This window comes from Lasioglossum baleicum, chromosome 10 (genome assembly GCF_051020765.1).
Source record: "Lasioglossum baleicum chromosome 10, iyLasBale1, whole genome shotgun sequence".
NCBI classification, from domain to species: Eukaryota; Metazoa; Arthropoda; class Insecta; order Hymenoptera; family Halictidae; genus Lasioglossum; species Lasioglossum baleicum.
In genome coordinates, this window is record NC_134938.1 from 3,927,676 (window position 1) to 3,945,204 (window position 17,529).

Consider the following 17,529-nt stretch of genomic DNA (forward strand, 5'->3'; position numbering starts at 1 on the left):
GTACTGGCAGAGAGTGAGGGTAACTTTCTCCCCTTAATTCCCCTCGGTGTTGGGAAAATTTTATTTTAAATCGTAAATAAACGTGTGACTTTAACCCTCATCCGTCCCCTCGTGTCAATTTGACACAGTTTTCCTGAAATAAATTATACTATTACAACCTAATAAATAGTTGAAACACAGTTGTTCCAAACCTTCGGTGCAGTAAAGAAAATCGAAAATAAACTATTGATAAATGAAAAAATGATTATCAAGTATATGTATAATTATTATTATATCAAGTATGTGTTTCTTCGAAGCTTGTACGAATGTGTAGAATTTAGAAGAAAATTTATATGTGTAAATTATAAAATTGAAGATAGGATCGTAAGCTTTGTACCCCATAGTGACGTACAATGACCCCGTCAACTATAACAGCATTTCTTGATAAAAATTGCAACATTTTCATTCTAAAATCGGACGTTTCGCATGCTACAACCTAATATTTATGTAAATAAATTTATTTATTGCCCATCACTGACTAAAAATTTGTTTGATGTCCAGAAAAAACGGTTTCATATCAATCTTGATGTTCCATCGAATTCTACAGGGTCGATCTTCAATCAGAAATTAATTACGTCATCAGAAAAATTATTTTGATATCAATCTTGATGTTTCATTGAACTACGGACAGTCCAACCCCAGCTCCATCTAAATATTCTACCAGCATTCTTGATTCTTGATTCTCCCCTTGATTATTATAAAAATTCTGTAGAATATCGTTGCAAGAATCGATTCTATAACCGTTCGAGATTCTACAGAACTGAGAGAAAATAAGGATAGCCTTATTCCAGTGGAATTTATATTCGAATAATATCCAACAGTGGAACCTAGTACATTAGACGATCGTTTAAATTGAAATTGCGAGACGAGTACTTTCGTTCACCGAGGAGTTTCCCCACCTCCCTCCCCACCTGTTCGTTCTTTGGCCGGTTGGGATCGTCGTCAAGTTACTCGGCATTCAGTTAGTCAGTCAGTAAGTCAGTAAGTCAGTCAGCCAGTGAAGCACATAATCGATCAGTCGGTGAATTAATTAAACCGTTTGGCCGATCGTGTCGCCAGGCTCGAGCAGCAACCAGTGATTTATCATGACTCCCGGTGGACAAATTTCCCGGCCGACGTAGTGCGTTCACCTTACAAAACGTGCGGCATGTTCGAACGTTTCAGTGAGTTATTGCGGGCGCAACGTTCAACCGCGGATTATTTGTTCCGTGGCCAAAGAAGACACACGTGTACGGGAGAGATATGCCTTCTGCGTTCATGCCTGCAACGGCTTTGAAGAGGATTAGTTGCCGTTGCCAGGAATGTTGAAGGTGAGTCGTTACTGCAACGTATTTAATTACTGGCAAACGAGCTGGAGGCTGCTTAAACTCTAAACTTTTAAGTAGACATCCTGGAATATAACTTGGGGTATAAGGATGAACATTTCTCTTAATGTTCTTTACACGTTTCGAATTTCTTTTGGTTATCATTTCTTCTCTTAACCCTCCGACGCCGCACAGTGGGCGAGAAACCGATCTTTTTGGACAAAAATCAGCCGACAACTCAGTTTTTCATCGATTCAATTGGAATTTTTTTTTAAATGTTCGTGAACGACTATACTTTGATGACGTGCTGCGCGAAAATCGTTAACTTATCTACAAAACCCAATAACTCCGATACTTCATCCGCCCATACCATAAATTTGCATGTCCAAGCTGAGATGCCGACACTTCTGAACCCTAAACCTATTCAATTGGTAATTCTCGGGGTCAGATTTACAGTTAAAAATTTTGCGGTTTAGGGTTTAGGGTTAATAAGTGTCGGCAACTCAGCTGGCACATGCAAATTTATGGTATGGGCGGATGAAGTATTTCTTGTGATAGTTAACGATTTTCGCGCAGCACGTCATCGAAGTGTAGTCCTTCACGAACATTTTTAAAAAAATTCCAATCGAATCGATGAAAAACTGAGTTGTCGGCAGATTTTTGTCCAAAAAGATCGGTTTCTCGCACACTGTGCGCCGGTGGCTGGATCTATTTGTACAATTGCAATTGTACATCAATACAAATTGTTTTGATACAAGTCATTAACAGAACAAGTTGATAATAAAATATAATAAATAACTTTTTGAGTTTCGAAATGAACTAGCGTACATTACTTTGTTTTTGAAAATTTGTAAGTTTTAAACAATGTAATGGCAAATTTCGTGTTTCTAAGCATTTTGCATTCAACATAAAACCTTCACCAAATGACTCAATGGAAAATACTACAGTCCCCGTCTGCATCGAAAGTATCGACTTAATGATGCGTCGAAGTATCTTTCATGCATATTTCTTACATGCAGTGCGCATGGTTTCGATGAATCATTCGTGAACGGTAGCTATATCCTAACAAATTCTAAACATTCGTACAGGCTTCGAAGAAACACATTGATATAATAATAATTATAAATATACTTGATAATCATTTTTTCATTTATCAACAGTTTATTTTCTATTTTCGAGTTTCTTTACTGCACCGAAGTTTTGGAACAACTGTGTTTCAACTATTTATTAGGTTGGATTAGGAACCTTAATGGTTTCTATAAAGTATACTTCGAATTACGACAAAATCGAAATCCGAATAATGTAGTTTTACGTTCTCCAGTTCAAGCGAAATGATGAAAGCGTGTCCGATATAAGATTGACAACTTTCCTGACGCACAATCTACAATACAATCACCATGCAATTTGTCGTAATGAAAGTTTCTAACCAATTATATTAGTTTAGACCGGATCCGTTTCATCTATCGATACATTTACGATTTCTCAAAGATTTTACATCCCGTCTGTCGTTTTCTAAAAGTAAACTAGATAATATATTCGTCGACATCGTTTAACAATTCGCCACACACGCGAGCGAAGACAAAATATTGAGCCACGACAGTGAATGTCCACTTTCCAAACTTCCTGCGCACTCGACTTCCTGGATATCTCCGCAATCGTTTTACCGAGAAATTCCTCACGGAATGCAAATAACGTACACCGAGGACAATTCGAATTCTTCGACACGTTCGTCTTTCTTATCGCGCAATTATGCCAATCTCAGTGTTATACAAATATAAATGTTGCTTCATCGCCGATGTGCGTCGAGTAAAGGGGAATTTTACTTGAACGTGTCACAGATAAATTCCAACCGAGATACTAATTTATAATTGAAAATATATCATAGGAACAGACGGCCATCTAAACTGGGGACAACACGTAACGAGTAACATGATTCCGTATTTAACGAAGACTGTGGAGGGTACATTTAATAAGAGGATTGAGAGAGAAATTCAATTTTCATCTTGACCAAGTTACGGTCAAGTAGTTGAATCTACAATACAGAAGAATTCTGTGAACGTTTCGCGATTAAAGAACAGACTTCAGATTACGGTGGAACGTTGACCAAGAGGAGGTGCTCGTAAATGATCGATATGCATCACGGGACGTGCTCCAGGCTGGCTCTAACAAATACCACTGAAAGGTGATTAACAATTATCCGTGTCCCCACATAAGAAGCTGTGGAGGAACACCGAAGATGGAGCTGAACGTGTTCACCTATGTCACGGTGAGTAATCGAATTGTCAATTTAAATAAAAAACAAAACGATAGATAATTGCTCGAACGGGAACGATAAATGAGTTTATCGGAGGTGAAGCTCGTAAGTAGACTGAATTTTTAAACAATATAACAATCGGATGGAAATGATTTTCTTTCTTTAACTTATATTAGATTGTTGCGTTTGAAATGTCCGATTTTTTTTTGACGATTTCCATTTACAAACAATCTTTATTTAAAAGTAAAATTATAAAATAAATATGAAACTATAAAAGTAACAGACACGTTGTCTGCGTTGCAAAAATGACAAGAATTAATTTATTTAGACAGTGCGCGATTTTTATTATAATACGTGCTCTAATAAAGATATTCATTAAATTATTTCTTATGAAAGCATCTTTATAATTTCATTAATTGTGAAATAAAAAATCTAGAACGGTCATTTGACCGGTCGTGATACGTTTTGTGTTGAGAATTAGCTTTCTACCTCGAAGTTTTATATAATACAATAAAGAAGACTGTAATAGCATTTCTTGATCGAAACGTTTCCTGAAAGTCGCGTTCTGAAATCGAACATTTCATATGCAACAACCAAATATTGAAAAAGATATATCTCCGGCAGAGTTGGGCATTAATCGATTAAAATTTTAATCAAGATTGATTGATTAATGTGTACGATTAAAAAAGTAATCATCGAAAAATCGATTGACGAAGTTAATCGTGAATCGTTGATTAAAAAAAGAAATCATCGAAAAACGGACGATTTTTCGTCAGTGTACGTCGGTGAAGGAGGTAACGAACAAATAGTGACGCGTAAAATGAACAACAGAATTCGCTTTCTCATATGATGATAGCTTGTCAAGGAATCACATTTCTCCCGATCGCGATCGTTACGGAATCCACGAGTTTGACGACCATAAACTCATTTGTGTGGCCGGACGTAACGGCCTGGACATCAACTTCCGGTCCCAAGTGTTATGGGCAGACGTGTATTACCATCACGCAAGTCTGCATTCTTATTTGTCTGCTTAGACTGACCTTCGAACGGTATGACACCCACGATTCGAAATACATAGGGCCCGGAAGATGCCGATAGAAAGACCGGAAAAGTGGAGAACTAAAAAACTGCAATGGTAAATTCACCTCAAGGTCACAAAGTTTAGCGCGTGTTTTAAAAGAATTTCTTCGACGTCTTCTCCCATACTCGAAAACTAGATGAAAGATTTGCTGCTGTCGGAAATGTCAATTTCGAACTTCTATGTATATTTAGGCTCATGTCGAGAAAATATGTCGTTTCGTCCCACTGTGCGCCATGCGCCATGTGACGGCGCGCGGCGCGGCGCGGCGTCACGGTAAAAACGCAGGGACACAAGTTGACAATAAGCGCGGTATTTGCAGAAGGTATTGGCGTTTGTCACACAGATATTACGTGGTCAACGAACCTTGAGAACCTTCTCGGAACAGACGTACACGCCTGGGCAAAGAAGAGTTTACGAACGCGGTTCCAAACTCGCTCCACGCACCTCCTTCAACCGTTGCTGGCGAAATAATGATAGGTTCATAGCTCGAACTAGCTTGTTAATAAATACATTAATAAAAATGATATTATTCAAATACATTATGTGTTCTACGAATTACATTGTAACGAATCGCTCGCTAATAATAAAAGATAGAAATGTTACATGATAAACACTGTTATATCATAAAAATGATATGAACCTATCATATTATTACGGCCACTGTGATTCGATAGATTCAAGGAATTTTAAAATTAATTTCTGTCCTCGTCAAAACTATCTGTTGCAGACGGTGATTGTCGCATCGATTGCATCGATCGACGTTATAAACGCGAGCCCAACGTACTACGTAAAACCCATCGAAGACGAGAACGACTACGCCCGGGTCTTGGAGCTCTCGCTTTTGTTTTATGAAGCGCAACGCTCAGGGAAACTGCCAAAGAACAATCGAATTCCATGGAGAAAGGACTCGGCACTGAACGATCATGGTTTGAACGGCGAAGACTTGACTGGAGGTTATTACGATGGTAATTATCGTACGATAGAAACTAGACGATTCGGTAAATACAGGGTGATTCAAGGGTTACCTTGAATGTACTAGGTCATTCAGAAAATTGGATGCCTAACAATGAAATGACATGAAATAATGAGTCACTTATTCTTCTCATAATGTACAGGGTGACAAGAAATAACGGAGTTACACATTTCTTATTATAATTCTGTGAAATCGACGAATTATGAAAAACCAAATGATAACAACCATAACATAGACCTTTAGTATTCATATATTTAAGAGGTTTCGAAGTGGCCACCCTTTGAGCCGATTCAGAGGCTCAAACGTGTTTTGAAATTTTCGGCTATGGGCCGCAGCTCTTCTGGCGTCATTCGGTCCCACACCCGGCGCAGAGATATTTTCAGCGACTCGAAACTTTTATGGGGCTGAGCACAGGCCCTGGCCTACAAAATCGACCAAACGCTGGAGTTCGTAGAGTTGAGATCCGATGAGTACGGCGGCAATTCCGCAGATGTGATGAAACCTGGAAAATGGGATTTGCTACGGTTTTCGTGGATCAGGGGGTCAAAATCAACCAAGTAGTGTATCGACGGGACATTCTTGAAGCCGTCGTACTTCTGTGGGCCCAACAGCACCTCGGCGATCCGGAATGGACGTCACAGCAGGATTCCGCGCCGGCCCACAGGGCGAAAACGACTCAGGAGTGGTGCAAAGCCCATTTTCCAGGTTTCATCACATCCGTGGAATGACCGCCGTACTCACCGAATCTCAATTCGATGGACTACAGCGTGTGGTAGATTTTAGAGGCCAGGGCCTGTGCTCGGCCCCATAAAAATTTGGAGTCATTGAAAAAATCTCTGTACCAGGAGTGGAACCGAATGACGCCAGAAGAGCTGCGGCCCATTGCCGAAAATTTCAAGATACGTTTGAGCCTCTGTATCGGCGCAAAGGATGGCCACTTCGAAACTTCTTAAATATATGAATACTAAAGGTCCATGTTATGGTTGTTATTATTTGGTTTTTCTAAATTCGTCAATTTGACAGAATTAGTTATTTCTTGTCACCCTGTATGTACATGTACCCCGTCGCACTAATCGTCCGGTAGTTTTGTGGCTTTTATGGGTAGGCGATATTGCTTTTATATGTGTTTTCAGCTGGCGATTTTGTGAAATTCGGATTCACGATGGCGTCGACGATCACACTTTTGGCTTGGGGTGCGGTCAGCTGGCCGGAGGCTTACAACGCTGCCGGACAGCTCGACGAACTTCGCGAGGCCATCAAATGGGCTACCGACTACTTCATCAAATGCCACGTCAGCGAGTATGTGTTTTATGGACAAGTCGGTGACTTCTCGCTCGACCATACCTTTTGGGGAAGGCCCGAAGAATTGAATACCACTAGACCAGCCTACAAAATCGATCTCGAACATCCTGGTATGCCAATGAAATAAAGCGTTTAACAAGCTCGAGTCGACCAAAAGGGGGCTTACCCGTCTAACGGATAGTAGAGAAGTATTGGGTTGTGTAATAAATTCTCCACAATTTTGTGTTTTGTTAGGTAAAGTATACAGGCTGGCCAAAACCACCCGTCCAGGGGTGTTAACTTCTCAGATAAGCATATTTGGTAAAAATGTTTGCAATCAAAATTGCAGGGATTAATTGAGGACATATATCCATGACCTTGTATTTGACCTACGGGTCCATTTTCAAGGTTATTTGGAGGTCATTACGTATTTTTTAAATGGGAACTCCTACTTTTGACTACGGATTCTAAATCAGCTCGAAATTTCACGTTCAGATATGTACTTATATCCTAGATTACGCATTCGCAAGTCTTTTTCTTGCTCTACAAACCTATCAGCTTCAATTTTTCGAATTGATTAATTTCAATCAATTTTCAGGCTTTTTCAATGGAAGTTACAGGAGACAAAAAAATCAGCGATCGTCTATCACATCGCTAACTATCTTCACTTCTTCCATTTACTCAAAAACTTGGAGCTTGGGTGCCACACAACTTGAGTGAGATGTCGAGCAGATGTATAAAATGAATTTTACTGCCTCGTGGAACTTCCACTGAGAAAGCCTGAAAATTGATTAAAATTAATTAATTCGAAAAATTGAAGCAGATAGGTTTGTAGAGCAAGAAAAAGATTTGCGAAGAAGAAGAAAAAGATAAAATATTATACAAAAATCGCGAGAATTTATTACACAACCCGATACTGGAGAAGTAGAATAGCATAGTAATTTTCGTAAAACTGTTTAGGTTCTGACTTGGCAGGTGAAACGGCGGCCGCACTCGCCGCGTCGAGCATCGTTTTCCGCAGCCACGATCCCGAGTACAGCGATCTGTGCTTGAAGCACGCCAAGGAATTATACAGATTTGCGAAGAGATACCGAGGGCTGTATCACGAGGCGATTCGCAGTGCCGCGCAATACTACGAGAGCACAGATTACGGCGATGAATTAGCTTGGGCGGCTGCTTGGCTCTACAAGGCAACAAACGACACGGTTTATCTCGAGGATGCCGAGCATCATTACCAACATTTCCATCTGAAAGAGAGGCCGAACGAATTCTTCTACAACAAGAAGGTCGCCGGTGTGCAGGTAATTTTAACGCATTGCCAGCCAGAGCCGTATTTCGAGTAAAACAATGTTTCGCGTTTGTTCTTAACGAAAACGATAAATAAAATTCGTATACGCGCGTTGCGGTTCGACGATGAATCGCGAAAAAGCTTGTAAATATTGAATATCGTTTCCGTTGCAGGTTCTATTAGCTCAATTGACGGGGCAAACGGAGTATCAGAACGCCGCGCGTGCTTTTTGCGATTTCTCGGTGCGCGAACAAAAACGCACGCCGAAGGGGCTGCTCTACATCGACAAATTCGGTACTTTGTGCCACGCAGCGAATGTGGCTTTCGTTTGCCTGCAGGCAGCCGACTCTCCCGATATCGGCAACCCGCAGGAATACCGTGAATTCGCCGAACAACAAATCCACTATATGCTAGGCGGTGGTGGTAAGCTTTATCCTTTGACCGGACCAGTCGCGTTTACCTTTGAATCGTAACAATGACGCCAAAGATTTAAATCGACGATTACAGTGGAGGACGAAAGTATTCGAACAGTAGTAATGGTAATTATGCATTAAAAGATCCCACCTCACCGATTTGGTGGTATTGAAAAACCACAATTTTCTTGAAATTGTACAAGTTTAACGAATTCTATCAAGGTTAAAAAACGTTCGTACCATAATCTCCCTATTTTTCCCATATTCTACAAAGTTCCAGCTTCAATTTAAAAAAAATTTCATCGCTCCATCTCATTTTTATCGAAAGTTCTTTGATTTTTTCGCCAATTTCGGCCTGTGCGCCGCCGCCACAGTGGGCAATTTGAACCAAACTCGATTCAAAATCAAAGAACTTTCGATAGAAATGAGCTAGAGCGATGAAATTTTGTTTAAATTAAAGCTGAAACTTTGCAGAATACGGGAAAAATAGGGAGATTATGGTACGAACGTTTTTTAACGTCGATCTCCTCAAACTAGCCATCAACCGCAGACTCCACCTGTTCATTGTTGGCAAATCTTTTACCACCGAGCCATTTGTTCAAGTTTGGAAAGAGAAAATAGTCTGAGGTGGCTAAATCTGGCGAATAGGGTACGTGAGGAAGCAAGTCGAACTTTAACTCATTGATTTTGACCACCGCGATACCGGATGTGTGAACTGGTGCATTGTCCTGATGGAACAACACTTTCTTTCTCGCTAAATGCTATTGGTGGCTGTCAAACAAATACTAAACAACGTAGCGTCTTCAGACTTCAAACTTAAGCTTTATAAAGATTGTACTTTTAAAGGCTATAGTAAGTTTTCAAATAACAACCGCCAGCTATATATCAAGGTCGGGTACTTCTGGGACTACCCTCGTACTTAAATTTTATCAAAATCGATGAGGTGGGACGTTGTATGCATAATTAGCGTAGTAATATCGAGCGGAAGAGTTAACATTAAAATTCAAAGCCATTACACTAGTTTCCCCCGCGAACCGTCGTCGTTACGAGACCATTAACCATCGGTTTTGTCCAATTAGGAAGGAGCTACGTGATCGGATGGGGTCGAAATCCTCCGAAGCAGCCTCATCACGCAGCGTCGTCTTGCCCTGACAAACCAGCGGCTTGCGGGTGGCCTGAATTCGACAAGGATGCTCCGAATCCTCAAATTCTGTCCGGGGCGTTGGTTTCCGGTCCCGACGAAGCAGACAAGTTTCACGACCATCGCGAAGATTACGTGTACACCGAAGTCACGCTGGACTATAATGCTGGCTTCACGAGCGCGCTCGCTGGACTATTGCAATTACGGGTCAAAAGTACAACCTAATTCGTGACCATTTGCCGCAGCGTGAACGTTCAACCCTTGCGTCATCGATACCCCCTAATAGCCCAGTCACTGAATGCTCATGAGGGAGGTGTAGAAGGAAATGGAAGGAACACAATTTTTAACTTTGGGACTTTGTTTGGACTAGTAAGGAGGTAAACATACTAAAAGTCCCCTTTTTCGGTTTTCTGCTTATATCTCGGAAACTATGCGTCCTAGCGATAAGCACATTCTATAGAAAATTAAAGCTGACAAACTGTGCCATAAGATTGATTCTATTCAGTTTTTCGCTATCTCGCATAGTTTCCGAGATATCCGCGCTCAAAGTTCACTAATTGTGCTGAACAGTTAGCTAGCTTTTTCATAATTAGTGAACTTTGAGCGCGAATATCTTGGAAACCATGCAAGATAGTGAAAAACTGAATCCAATCGATCTTGTGGCACATTTTGTCAGCTTTAATTTAGTATAGAATGGTCTTATCGCTAGGACGCATAGTTTTCGAGATATAAGCGGAAAACCGAAAAAGGGGACCTTCTATGTGCCCCGCTCACCTCCTAGGAGTGGGGACTTTTAGTATGTTTACCTCCCAACTAGTCTAAAGAAAGACCCAAAGTTCAACTATAAATTTTCCACGACGCGACGCGGGACGCTGAATACGATTCGAGTCGTCGAATTTTATATTAGGTTGTCGCATACGAAATGTCCCGTTGATAACTCTAATTTAAACAAACCTAACTTTTCCCCAAACGAAAGTTATCGATTAACGCTAAACCTACCACTGCCGGTCAGATGACCGGTTTCATATTTTTCGTCTTACAATTATTGAAATTACGAAGTTGCTTACATAAAAAAATATATAAAAAAAAGCTTTTTAAAAACCACGCTTATATTACAATGCACTGAAAAGGAGAAAATAATTTTTTTGGACATTAGTGACTATAAATAAAAGCGTGGAGCGCTAAACTATATCGACGTAATCTTCGTGGGCGCTCCACGCTTTTATTTATAGTCACCTGCAATGTCTAAAAAAATTATTTTTTCCTTTTTAGTGCATTTTAATATAACTTTTCAGTGTTTTTTAAATGGAACGCAAGATATAGTAATACTGATATGAAATAGTAAGATATATAGAAACGCAAGATATGAAAATACCCGAAATAGAATGAGGGGATGACTCCGAGAGACGATGTCTCTTGATGGAGTCCGAAATTGTCCGAAATGAAACTGAATGAACGGAACACCACACTGACTGAGCTACTTCGGTGCGAAGTGGGTCAGTGGAGTGGGGATGAGTCGGAGTGGGAACGCGTAGTGGAGTAGGGAGCGCTGACGCGCGGAGTGGGGATCGCTGAACGCGATGACGTACTACCGAGTTAGTGCTCGGTAGGTTTAGTGTTAAAGTAAGCACCATTGTAATCATTATGTCAACGAACGATGATGTTCTTTTATTATAGTAGAGTAAAAATTGAATTTTTTCGTTCATTCGCTGCGACCGTATGACTAAGCATCGCATAATGTTGTAATTAATATGTTCATTTTCTCACTCGATATGCTAGTGCTAGACGCCAGCAATGCACGTTACCGTTAAACTTCTTTATTATGATACAATAAAATGTAAGAATTCATGGCAGTGGTTAAGAAAAAACGAAATGAATTTGCAATGGACTTATACCATCTTTAAATGCAAATGTACGCGTCAAATGACAATGGTCTGTCTGTATCAGTTACGTCGACTGTATTGGCAACAAGTGCAGTCACAATCGATCGTTACTCGATACCATGATCCACGGTTATTCGTATCGCAATGGCGAGGAAATGCTTAGAGTATTTCGCGTTAATCGTTCTATTTCAAGTCGTCGCGCAAGTGCATCTTCAAAATTTGCATAGAAGAGGTAAGTAGATATGCTTTATCGTCGTTATCTCTACCTTTACTCCATTGCGTCTTTTCTACAATTTAATACTTGCGAACAATGTGTCGTGTATCTTTGTAATACGTATTAGGACTGTTACTTTTCCGAAGAACGAAGGGAACTACCAAGCGTAGGAAGTTTCGAAGTATTGAAGCTTCGAAGCCTTCGAAGTGTCTGAAGTTACGAAGTCTTCGAATCGTACGAAGTTATAATCAATCTTTTAGCTGAGGTTTCAGGCTTTCAAACCATTGTTTAACGATATCGATACGGCAATTTTTGACAGAGTTATGATCACGTAAAGTGGGACCAATTTTTCAGGTTCGCACAAGTGATCCCTTAATTCTTTAGAGGAGTGTACATAATCACCTTCGAAGTTTCAAAAATCGAAGCTTCGAAACTTCGATTCTCATCAACTTCGAAGTTTTGTGAAATCGAAGCTCCGAAATTCGAAGCTCCGAAATTCGAAGCTTCGAAGCTTCGATATCTTCGACCTTCGAAGGAAAGTAACAGCCCTAATACGTATTGCATATGAAATGACCGATTTCTATTTTTTCTTCAACAGTAGAATTTGGTGGCAATAATCATATAGCATGCGAATACGTACAGTGTGAAAAGACGGAGTCGTGCGTACACCGTAAATTTCGTTGCAAGAATCCGCCATGTCCCGGCATGCTCTATTGCGCGAAATCTCGAACTGGTAAGCAGCACGACGAAAACGCGTCGAGTATAGTATTCAAGATCGCGAAAAATTCATATTAAATTTCGTATTATGGTTATGGAATATTTTAAGAGTCGCTGAGAGGACCGCTTACATGCGATACCGTGCATTGTAGCACCGGATACTTGTGCATGGTGAAAGTTCGACATTGTCTTTGGGATCAAAGTAAGTATATTGATATGTACACTGGTGGTTAGTGATTGAAATAAATCCCAGGGGATTGCAATTATTAATTGCATACAAACCGGAGTGACGTAGACATTTATTTTCTCTCTTAATAGGTTCAATTGGTTGAAAATAATATAAAAGTACTGTTAAATTCGCCTGATGTTTCAAATTACATCTACTCATTTTTGTGATAAATGCATAAAACCCGCTGTCTAGTCGTAAGAAATAGCAGGTAGCCCACGGTTAGACGGTCTATACAGTGTGTAAGAGTGAAAAATACTAAACGATTCGTTAATTTTCGTGGTATTTACTAGAATGTAAGCAACAGATAGCAAGATGCGTTCCTGAGCAGGAGTATCACGAGGGTCCGGCGTCCTGTGCCGGGTTCAAGTGTCCTCCAGGACATCGCTGTATCCTCCGGGAGTCACTTTGTGCCAACCCACCGTGCAAGCTTCTGCGGAGCTGCAGCAAGAACAGAGGTCGATCCTAATTCCGTGTTTAAAGCCACCTCTTAATGGAACACACCCTTTAGAATCAAATTTATTTTCTAGACGTTCACATTTGGTTCGGCAAATGCCGAAGTCTAGGTTGTTCGTCAGAGTTCGACTGCTTCTTGCGGAAACCAGAGAACACCTGCACGGAACCACCCTGTATACACACGTCGGATTGCATAACGGCACTAGGTACACCGAACAGAAAATATACACCTTTCTTTTATACAATCGGTCGGGATAATTACTTATTTGTAGTCACTCGTAATGTTTACAGAAGACGAGGCGGAAAATGAGCACTGTCGCGGATGGATATGTCCTCGAATGCATAAATGCGTTGCGAAAACCGTGACACCGTGCGAATCGAACAAATGCGACGTTAATAGAACTTGCAATATCGTGCCGCAAAATAATTCATCTCTCTGGCCAGAATCAATGAACAATCAAGACAGTGATGCTCAATCTCCTCCGAACGATTTCAATAAAATATTAGGAGATACCGATGGTCTTCTACGCGACGGGAATGCAACAAATGTAAAAGAGCTTTCTGACAAAAAGGGTCTGCTCGTACCAGGGTATAATAGTTCGGAGGCAGATCTCTTTCATCTTCAAAAGGAAAAGGACATTTTGTCCTTCGAATCAACAGAAAATACAAGCACCAATGGCGAGCACTCTCGTAAACTTCCAGTAGAAAACAAGAAAATCACAGACACCCAAATAAATAATCCCAACACTGCTGCTCAACACAATGTTCCCGAACATATTGTAGTAACATCGCAAAGTGAAGATATTCGTGATACACAAGTGGACGATTTCTCTTTCGTAAGTATTTTCTTTGATAAATTAATTTGTAAATCCCGTTTCTTAATGTGTTTTGTTTGCGAAGAATGTTCCAGAGACAATCAAATATTTACCTATCGGCAACTATGATCTGCCATCTTTGTGGACAGGGTCACAAGATCACAGTTTCGATAAAGAAGCATCGGCGGATACTACCATCGACAGTTTTAGTGAAATTTCTGAAACTGTTTCCGCCGATGCTCTGGAGATGTTAATCAGGTCGTTAGCGCATTTTTCAAACGAAACTGTGCAAGCAGATTTTGATGAAAAATCGGTGGATCGAAGTTACCCAGAGGTAAGCTCTGACTCTGAAATCGGACATTTTTATCTGCAGCAATCTAATATACGAGCCGTTTATTTTTGAAGCTATTGGTATATTTTTAATTTCATTGGAACCCACAGACAAACTCTTAAATACCTCAATTCAAACTTAAATGGACTTCGGCCACTTTCAAAATAAACGACTCGTACAGTTATCGTAAAAAATAATTTCATTCGTGGTAAAAGTTCAATAACGTTGAAAGTAATTGTTCTCTCACCTGCTTGCTTTAGAACCGGAATAAAAACTACGCTTCAAGTGCAGTACCTTATTTCGGTGAAGACCGGTTTACGAGCAAAAACTTGGAAGAAGTTGTAGACCAATCTTCTTTGTACGACGGGGCTCGCATAAACTTCACGTACAATTCCGAACCGAGAGTCCATGGTAAGTTCTTCAACAAATTAAGTAAGTTTCCCTACACCTACACTCCCGGGACGAAAAGTCGAAAATAAATATATTATACATTATTTATGTACAAATGCGAGTAACAAATACTCCCTCTGTCCCATAATAACACATAGTACTAGCAGTTGATGAATCTAATTTGTCCCATAATAATAGTAGCGAAGGAAAATAAGACGAAGAATAGACAACTCAGTAATTAAATAAGCAACCAAAATGAACAAAGAATAGACAACTCAGTAATTAAATAAGCAACCAAAATTAATTTTCTCATCAATAATTATCATGAACAAGTGAAAAGAAATTCGATCATCGATAACTGTTATGAACGATCGAAATAAATTTCTCTCATCGATAACTGTTATGAGCGATCGAAACAAATTTCTCTCATCGATAACTGTTATGAGCGATCGACATGCTTTGAGCAATCGAAACAGTTTTCCTTCAACGATAACAGTTATCGAGAAGGATCGAATTTTTCGTACACTAATAACTGTTAGTTGCAACCAAAAAGTATAAAAATCGATATTTTTTAATCATTTCGTTCTTCGGATTTTTTCCTTTATCTTTTGTGTACATTATCTTAAATTTCAATAATAATTAACTCTTTATGAGTGATTTTTATCATAGAAAGTTTTAGAATAACTGATATTTTTGGTCCCTGTTTGCTACTATTAGATACTCGTTAAAATCGTTTCGTTTTTAAACTGTTTGAGTGAACGAGCCGTAGCCAAAACAAATTCATTAGATTTCTAAGACCGCGTTTATGTTCGCATTGTTATCCCAGAGGGGCTGTAAACTGGAAAATTCCGCATCGTTAGGCGAACGGTCGATATCTAAATTAGTTGAAAATACAAAATACAAAAAGAGGTATGTAGCGGCTAACGATTCCGGATGACCCTCGATCGGAGAACCCGGTTTGACCGGAGAATTATTTTAATTGGCGACAACTCATTTGAGACCGTTATGTATCCCAACTTGTTTTAATTGATTCGAGATCAGCAGCAAACGATTTAACATTTTTAGAAAGCTACGTTCAGTGACGCAATCCCTTCTCAGAAGACTTTTTATTCGACAAACGAATTGCATTAAATCATAGCCACTCTATATGAAAATGATCTTCTGAAAACCACAGCTTATAGTTATAGAGTAGGGCTGTTACATAATTTATCTTATTAACAATTGAATAATCTGCTACTTGAATTGGTAATTTCGACGTTCTTGTTTAATTTATGATTACCACGAAACGCGCTTCAGAAAATATTTTCGTCGCTCCATTGTTACAGACGCCGTGAGATCTTCTAATCTCGCGGATCAATCGTACAACAGCGATGTAGGAATATCATCGATTCGAAGCGTAGACGCGAATAACGAAGCTGCAAATTTAGATCGTTTCTTCGAGATGGACAAGGAGGCTCTGTTATCTTATATAGAAGCTCTAATCGAAGACATAGATCTACAAAACGATTCTTCGAACGAGACAAAACGAAACATGGACGTTGAAAACTTGGTATGGAATGTTTTCCTAACTTACTTTCGTGTTTTTTTCAATCTTGATGAAGCTTCGAGTTAATCTTTGGAGACTGAACACGATCATCTCAATATTTTTAGTATCTGCTTCCTACGATAATTCATAATTAGTTTTTATTATCGATTATTAGACTGCGGATCTTTATGCAAAATAAAAAGTGTTTGCATTGATTGCAAGACACAGGAGCCAAATAGAAAATTCTTTTTTCTTTTAATTGTCCTTATTAAGCTGAAATTAATACACTGATGTCCTTAAATCTTCGTAATTCGTCCACTGCTTTAAATTGCGCATGCCCATTTTTGTTATAAATGCATAAAATCCGCAGTCTATCGATTATTATTTAAGTACGAAGACACTTTTTGCTACTCGATCATGACAAAAGTAGCATCCGCAAAAGATTCGAAAGTTATGGTTGGAACGTTGTCGAATTTCGAGTTTCCTCAACAGAACCTGATACATAAAACCAGTTTTTACTTTTACCGACAGGAAACAGATCCAAGGACACCTGGACCGAGAAACGAAGACAAGGAACTCCAATTTACTCCTTTTTACAATTTACCAAGTTACGGTGCTAGCGACAACGATTACGTTGACGTTAAAAACCGCGACGACAGGACATAACGAAGTCGCGAATGGAGTAACATAACAATAAAGAATTTTTAAAGTTATATAATCAAAATAATGCGTTGATAATCGGACATTTCATATGCAACAAACTGATAGATACACCCTCGTCATTCCTATAACGTATCAAATAAGTGTGAAACAGGTTCGAGAGGTCAAGGAGTGCAAGGCAGTATCGAATTTCTTATTTGTTATTTCTAGACTGCGGATTTTATGCATTTATGACAAAAATGGATGGGTGTAATTCGAAACAGTAAGAAGATTAAATGAGTTGAACAGTGTCGATACACTATTTCTAACATATAAAAAGTATTAATGAGGAATATAAATTGTTACTTGGCTTCTATAGATCGTAATTGATGTATAAAATATTTATTCTGCATAAACTGCATCCGCAGTCTAGTTATCTCTAATATTTGCATGCGACAACGAGTGTGGAAAAATCGACGACTCGTTCCGAAGAAACGGAGAGATGATGGTACGTACTAGACTCTCGTGTAATTTCCATAGGCAGACACCGGGCAGAAGG

General features: G+C 39.5%; 3 protein-coding genes across 4 annotated transcripts in view; 2 read left to right on the forward strand and 1 right to left on the reverse strand.

Moving 5' to 3' along the window:
• Positions 1-17,529, reverse strand: part of Orco (odorant receptor co-receptor) — a 72,617-nt gene that overhangs the window by 45,236 nt on the left and 9,852 nt on the right. The gene's annotated exons all lie outside the window — the stretch shown is intronic.
• LOC143212957 (endoglucanase E-4) lies at positions 974-10,976 on the forward strand. 2 transcript variants are annotated; one of them, XM_076432314.1, is made up of 7 exons: positions 974-1,349; positions 3,229-3,609; positions 5,406-5,643; positions 6,785-7,063; positions 7,908-8,233; positions 8,394-8,643; positions 9,713-10,976. In XM_076432314.1, exons 2-7 carry the CDS (start codon positions 3,580-3,582, stop codon positions 9,997-9,999), a joined length of 1,410 nt encoding a protein of 469 aa, XP_076288429.1. In that variant the 5' UTR covers positions 974-1,349; positions 3,229-3,579; the 3' UTR covers positions 10,000-10,976. The 2 variants fall into 2 exon arrangements, with proteins under 2 accessions (XP_076288429.1, XP_076288427.1); XM_076432312.1 differs by having other exon boundaries at positions 975-1,349; positions 7,893-8,233.
• LOC143212554 (uncharacterized) lies at positions 11,802-17,444 on the forward strand. The gene is made up of 10 exons (XM_076431464.1): positions 11,802-11,889; positions 12,470-12,604; positions 12,698-12,790; positions 13,108-13,272; positions 13,345-13,476; positions 13,562-14,106; positions 14,171-14,419; positions 14,677-14,827; positions 16,132-16,355; positions 16,863-17,444. The coding sequence occupies exons 1-10, from the start codon at positions 11,802-11,804 to the stop codon at positions 16,995-16,997; spliced, it is 1,917 nt and encodes a 638-aa protein (XP_076287579.1). The 3' UTR covers positions 16,998-17,444.

Bases quoted from the DNA above. Each gene is read 5' to 3' on its own strand.
- LOC143212957 (XM_076432312.1), top strand. From the start codon at position 3,580: ATGGAGCTGAACGTGTTCACCTATGTCACG. The intron at 5,644-6,784 runs GTAATTATCGTA...ATGTGTTTTCAG, and splicing joins GACTGGAGGTTATTACGATG to CTGGCGATTTTGTGAAATTC. The intron at 7,064-7,892 runs GTATGCCAATGA...AAAACTGTTTAG, and splicing joins AATCGATCTCGAACATCCTG to GTTCTGACTTGGCAGGTGAA.
- LOC143212554 (XM_076431464.1), top strand. From the start codon at position 11,802: ATGGCGAGGAAATGCTTAGAGTATTTCGCGTTAATCGTTCTATTTCAA. The intron at 12,605-12,697 runs GTAAGCAGCACG...GAATATTTTAAG, and splicing joins TTGCGCGAAATCTCGAACTG to AGTCGCTGAGAGGACCGCTT. The intron at 13,273-13,344 runs GTCGATCCTAAT...TTTATTTTCTAG, and splicing joins GAGCTGCAGCAAGAACAGAG to ACGTTCACATTTGGTTCGGC.